The sequence below is a fragment of the Galeopterus variegatus genome, unplaced genomic scaffold (genome assembly GCF_000696425.1).
Source record: "Galeopterus variegatus unplaced genomic scaffold, G_variegatus-3.0.2 Scaffold1873, whole genome shotgun sequence".
NCBI classification, from domain to species: domain Eukaryota; kingdom Metazoa; phylum Chordata; class Mammalia; order Dermoptera; family Cynocephalidae; genus Galeopterus; species Galeopterus variegatus.
In genome coordinates, this window is record NW_007727984.1 from 82,976 (window position 1) to 89,000 (window position 6,025).

Consider the following 6,025-nt stretch of genomic DNA (forward strand, 5'->3'; position numbering starts at 1 on the left):
GGAGCACAACAACCACTTTCCGCGCCAGGAGCACACCGTGTCCACGCGCCGCTGCGGCCTCTCTGATTGGCCGGGCTCCTGGTAAACAAGGGCCGGGCAGCCAATGGAAGGGCTGTGCACGAGGGCAGCACGAGCCTCCGCGCCAGCGCTCGCGTGGCCCTGCCGGCTCCAACTACTATATAGAGCCGTTTCCGGCTCCTGCTGGAACCCTTTCTCTTGGCGTTGCTGGAGGAGTTCTGTCAGACGTCTCGCCGAGAGCCGCTCCGCTCCTCCAAGTACTGGGGGAAAGAAAGAGAAGAGCTTATCTTATTTTTGAAGTTTCTTGGTGTGACCAGCAGCTTAAAATTGCTGGATATACTTTTTCGAAAACTTAGTAATTAAGATTAGTTTGCGGACTTTCTAAAAATCTTATTTTGCTTTTAAGCCAACTCAGTTCTTAGGAAGAGTGAAATAATCTTAATTTGCTGCAAAGGGCCTTTCTTGGATTTGGGGTTTTGTGTCCCCCCCCTCCCCCACCTGCTTTCTGACTCTTGGGTCAACTCAGCTCAATCATGGTGATGTTCAAGAAAATCAAGTCTTTTGAGGTGGTCTTTAACGACCCTGAAAAGGTGTATGGCACTGGAGAGAAAGTGGCTGGCCGGGTGATAGTGGAGGTGTGTGAGGTTATTCGAGTCAAAGCCGTCAGGATCTTGGCTTGTGGAGTGGCCAAGGTCCTGTGGATGCAGGGATCCCAGCAGTGCAAGCAGACGTTGGAGTACCTGCGCTACGAAGATACGCTTCTCCTGGAAGACCAGCCAGCAGGTAAATGGCCCGTTCGTTGCTGGAGGGTGAAAGCTGATTAGAGAACAGAATTGAGATCAATAAATGGAGCCTGTACCAAGTATTTAAGGTTGTTCAGTTTGAGTGGTTTCAATTAGGTGTTGCTTCCTCTTCTTTTATAGTTTTAATTTGCAAACATTCTCCCTACTCCCTAAGAAAAAGGGTGACTTATACAGTTTCTTATGATGCTGTGTCCTAAATGTGATTCTGAGGGGTACTGCCTCAGCTATTTAAACATTTCTGTATGCGTAAGTTGCTTTTTGCTTGCTTCCGGTTTGTTGGGTCACTGTCCTGGGCGAGCCTTTTAATATTGCAGGACTTTATAACTATCTTCACAACAAAATGCATTAGAATCTTTTATTTAAAAAAACATAAGGGATGAAAATGGGGCTACTGCAATACGCTTGCTTGCTGCCCAAGCATTTCTTGCCACACAGGTGTTTTAAGCGTAACGAGAAACCTAATGGTTACTGGCTTTTCTCTCCCTTTAGGTGAGAATGAGATGGTGATCATGAGACCTGGAAACAAATATGAGTACAAGTTTGGCTTCGAGCTTCCTCAGGGGTAGGTATTGGCTAAGTGCATCTTTGGATTTTTCTGTCTCCAAAAATCTTCCCTTCCTTTGATCACCTACTATTCTTCGAGAGCATTTTAAAATTGTTTCCTTTTTCTTCACATAGGCCTCTGGGAACATCCTTCAAAGGAAAATATGGGTGTGTAGACTACTGGGTGAAGGCTTTTATTGATTGCCCCAGCCAGCCAACTCAAGAGACAAAGAAAAACTTCGAAGTGATGGATCTAGTGGATGTTAATACCCCTGATTTAATGGTGAGGTTCATTTTAAGATTCTAATCTCCTGGGTCACAGGGATGATAAATAGGGTATTTGGGGCATTAGATTGAAGCATCTCAGTACACCTTTTTGTTTCTTTCTACACAGGCACCTGTGTCTGCCAAAAAGGAGAAGAAAGTTTCCTGCATGTTCATTCCTGATGGGCGAGTGTCTGTCTCTGCTCGAATTGACAGAAAAGGATTCTGTGAAGGTAAAAACCTAGTAATTAAAATGGTGACTAGATAAAACAGGAAATGTCGGTTTGGGGGTAAGGGCCTGGACACAGATAGAGGAAATGTCATTAACTATACTGAGTAACGATTAATAAGTTTTCTTCTTTTTCATTGTTAGGTGATGAAATTGCCATTCATGCTGACTTTGAGAATACATGTTCCCGCATTGTGGTCCCCAAAGCTGCCATTGTGGCCCGCCACACTTACCTTGCCAATGGCCAGACCAAGGTGCTGACTCAGAAGTTGTCATCAGTCAGAGGCAATCATATCATCTCAGGGACATGTGCATCCTGGCGTGGCAAGAGCCTTCGGGTGCAGAAGATCAGGCCTTCCATCCTGGGCTGCAACATCCTTCGAGTTGAATATTCCTTATTGGTGAGTGGGTGGTGGTGGCTGTAGTAGAGAAATTGTTTATCTGTTACCACAACAGCTATGTTTTCTACAGACCTCTAGTCTAACAAACTGTCATCTTCCTTTCTAGATCTATGTTAGCATCCCTGGCTCCAAGAAAGTCATCCTGGACCTGCCTCTGGTAATTGGCAGCAGGTCAGGTCTGAGCAGCCGGACATCCAGCATGGCCAGCCGAATGAGCTCTGAGATGAGTTGGGTAGATCTAAACATCCCTGACACCCCAGAAGGTGAGCCAGGCCTAACATCTTTTCTTCCCCTCTGGTTTGCTTAGGTTTGTAAAATTGGTGGTCCAGCATTTCTTGGCCAGGCTTCTTAACCCTGTAATTTTCTCTTGCTAGCTCCTCCTTGCTATATGGATATCATTCCTGAAAATCACCTATTGGAGAGCCCCACCACTCCTCTGCTAGATGATGTGGATGGCTCCCAAGATAGCCCTATCTTTATGTATGCTCCTGAGTTCAAGTTCATGCCACCACCTACTTACACTGAGGTCAGAATTGTTATTTTTACCATTACATTTGTCCTAAGCCTTCTATAGAAAATGACACGGAGAGATTGCTGAACTGGGTTGTGTCAGTAGTTGTTACCCTGACTAAAGTGGTCTCCTCTTTCTCTCTTCCAGGTGGACCCCTACATCCTAAACAACAATGTGCAGTGAGCATGTGGAAGAAAAGCAGCAGCTATGCCTATTTGTTTCTTTCTGCCTCTCTTCCTGAGCGCTTCACTTTTTCAGAGACTCAGCAGTCTCTACAGTGGGCTATGGGTCCAACCTAGCCTCTGACTCCCTAATGTAGGAGGTAGTCAGCAGGCAATCTTTTGGGCCTTGAAGGGTGTGTAGACTCCTCCTCACCAGTGCTGATATTGTGATACAGGGGTGTTTGCTGGGGGTTTAAAAACACACTAGAAAAACTCAGGCTCATTCCATTATCTCAGATCTCCTTGGGAATTGAGGCATCTTCAGTAGTTCTGAGTTGGGGGAATATGTGTATAAATGGTCTCTTGGCATTGTCTTCCCAAGATTTCTTGGAGGGGATCATATACTGTTAAAATGACATGAGACCTTGAATTCTGTGCCATGTGGAGCAGAGCCAATTAAGCAAACTAGAGAAGTAAAAATCGTGGCCAAAACTTTGGGAAAAGGAGGTTTTTAAAATCAGCGTTCCCCTCTTTTTGTACACTTATGGGGCGGGGGGAAGTCCTCCAGGGCTGATTTGGTTTGGACTTTGGAGAGAGCATCCCCTGTGAATTAAAGGGAAAAAGGGAAGCTGCTCTAAGGTTGTCTTTCCTTAGAATGTACTTTAACCTGGCTTAAAGTAGTAGTAACTATACCCCACCAAAGGTCTTAAAAGCCATTTTTAGAGCCTATTGCACTGTGTTCTCCTGTTGCAAACGTTTTCATGTGGGAGAATGTTTTTCTGTTTGTGTGACTCCTTGGAATTGATTCTAAGGTGATTTCTTAGCACTTTAATTTCTGTCAAATTTTTTGTCCACACCTCCCCACCCATGTCAAATGTAAGCTATAACTGGTCTACTATGTCTCTAGGGGTGAACATGACAACAAAAAAGTGTTACTCTTAGTTACTTCCTAAGACTTTGTCCCAGTATACAGGATTATATAATTCTGACACTCTAATCTAAGGGTTGCTGCTGTCAGCCTTGCCCACTGTGATCTCTCCAAACCCAAGGAGGAACTCTAGATCAAGACGCCACAACACTGATCAGAGAGCCTCCAGGCACTGTCATGAGAAACTAGAGGGCAGGTGTTCACAAAAGCTCCTCAGACCCCCTTCCTGCCCAGTGTTAGGAGATAGGTCTGTTAGCCCCTGTCTCACTGCAGCTGCTAGCACTTGGTCAGTCACCCTCAGCCATAGCACTTTGTTCGCTGTCCTGTGTCAGAGCACTGAGCTCTCCAGCCTTTTCTGAGAATTATTACAGCCAGGAGTATGTGGCTGAAGGTGGTTTCATATTTTTATTGTTTTTTAATTGTGTATCTCTTTTTGTATAATATTTTGTACTTAACCAGATATATTTTCACCCCAGGTTGGGGTATGCTTTGTAAAAAAAAAAAATTAAATAAAAATTTTAAAAAATTTTAATTGCTAAAATGTTTTTCTTCCTGTCTGTAAGATGGCATTAGAGAAGTTATTAGAAAGAAGGTATTCAGTTGGTTAGAGCGCAGCCTTGTACAAGGCTTCAATCCCTATACTGGCCGGCCAGCCGCCAAAAAAAAAAAAGTGCCAAAAGGAGCTTTCCCCTACTTCACAATTTACTGAAAACTCCATAGAAAGAATACTCCCTATTGTGGTCAGAGTGGAGGTTGGAAGGGTGAAGAGAGAAGGTATTTAAGCGATGTTTGGTCTTTCCAATTCACCAGAGAATTATAGTGGGCTCTTCTGGTGGTTTAAGCTGGTTTTCCATATTCATAGCTAATCATAACTGAAATTCCTACAATTTTGGAGTTTATGAGTTCCTTATATACAGGGAAAAGAGGTTTGTGAGGGAATTTGGAAGTAAAGGATCCAGGTTCTTTTTATAATTTGGTTTCATCATAGGGTTTCTTCCCAGTGTAAACCTAGTTTATATGCTGATGAGAATAGTCAGGATTTAATAGTTTAGTTACAAGTATTAAATTCTTATGAGGCAGCTACATTTCTTTTTTTTTTTTTATTCTCTACGGTTCTTAGCAATTTCTATCCAAGCACGTAGTCATAACTCACCAAATGTTTGGTAAATATTCAACCCCACCCTCACCCCCTAGGATATGCTTTGGCAGTTCCTGTTTCTTCCTTATAGATTAATAGATTGACACCATAATCCACCACTAATTGAAGTAATTATTATTCCTAAAGAAGTGACAGATAGGAAATCCTGAGATGGCAGAGATCAGTGTTCTTTCTGATTTCTGGCTTGTTTAGATCTTTTCAGATGGATCTAGTTCTGGCCCTTATTTGGGGGCTGTTTTTTTTGTTTTGTTTTGTTTTTTAAAGATGGTAAGGGGAATCTTAACCCTTGACTTGGTGTTGTCAGCACCACGCTCAGCCAGTGAGCTAACGGGACATCCCTATATGGGATCTGAACCCGGGTCCTTGGTGTTATCAGCACCACACTCTCCCGACTGAGCCATGGGCAGGGCCTGGGGGCTGGGTTTTCTGTGGACCAGCACATACTAATAACAGGTTCCCAGAGGTTCTACGTAAAATCAATGTGATGAAATTTAGATGTCTGCTAGGCGAAAAAAAAAAAAAAAATGCGGGCCGGCCTGTGGCTCACTCAGGAGAGTGTGGTGCTGATGACACCAAGGCCCCGGGTTCGGATCCCATATAGGGATGGCTGGTTTGCTCACTGGCTGAGCATCATGCTGACAACACCAAGTCAAGGGTTAAGATCCCCTTACCGGTGAAAACCCAGCCCCCAGGCCCTGCCCAGGGCTCAGTCGGGAGAGTGTGGTGCTGATGACACCAAGGCCCCGGGTTCGGATCCCATATAGGGATGGCTGGTTTGCTCACTGGCTGAGCATCATGCTGACAACACCAAGTCAAGGGTTAAGATCCCCTTACCGGTCATCTTTTAAAAAAAAGAAAACCCAGCCCCCAGGCCCTGCCCAGGGCTCAGTCGGGAGAGTGTGGTGCTGATGACACCAAGGCCCCGGGTTCGGATCCCATATAGGGATGGCTGGTTTGCTCACTGGCTGAGCATCATGCTGACAACACCAAGTCAAGGGTTAAGATCCC

General features: G+C 44.6%; 1 protein-coding gene across 1 annotated transcript; it reads left to right on the forward strand.

Annotated features, from left to right (window-relative positions):
- Positions 1–211: 211 nt before the first annotated feature.
- On the forward strand, positions 212–4,390 carry TXNIP (thioredoxin interacting protein). The gene is made up of 8 exons (XM_008579379.1): positions 212–801; positions 1,311–1,383; positions 1,500–1,647; positions 1,759–1,861; positions 2,002–2,258; positions 2,365–2,521; positions 2,633–2,784; positions 2,917–4,390. Exons 1-8 carry the CDS (start codon positions 552–554, stop codon positions 2,950–2,952), a joined length of 1,176 nt encoding a protein of 391 aa, XP_008577601.1. The 5' UTR covers positions 212–551; the 3' UTR covers positions 2,953–4,390.
- The last annotated feature ends 1,635 nt before the right edge of the window (positions 4,391–6,025 follow it).

Coding starts and splice junctions, on each gene's coding strand:
- TXNIP (XM_008579379.1), top strand. CDS start 552: ATGGTGATGTTCAAGAAAATCAAGTCTTTTGAGGTGGTCTTTAACGAC. Junction 1,648..1,758: donor TTAATACCCCTGATTTAATG/GTGAGGTTCATT, acceptor CTTTCTACACAG/GCACCTGTGTCTGCCAAAAA. Junction 1,862..2,001: donor CAGAAAAGGATTCTGTGAAG/GTAAAAACCTAG, acceptor TTTCATTGTTAG/GTGATGAAATTGCCATTCAT.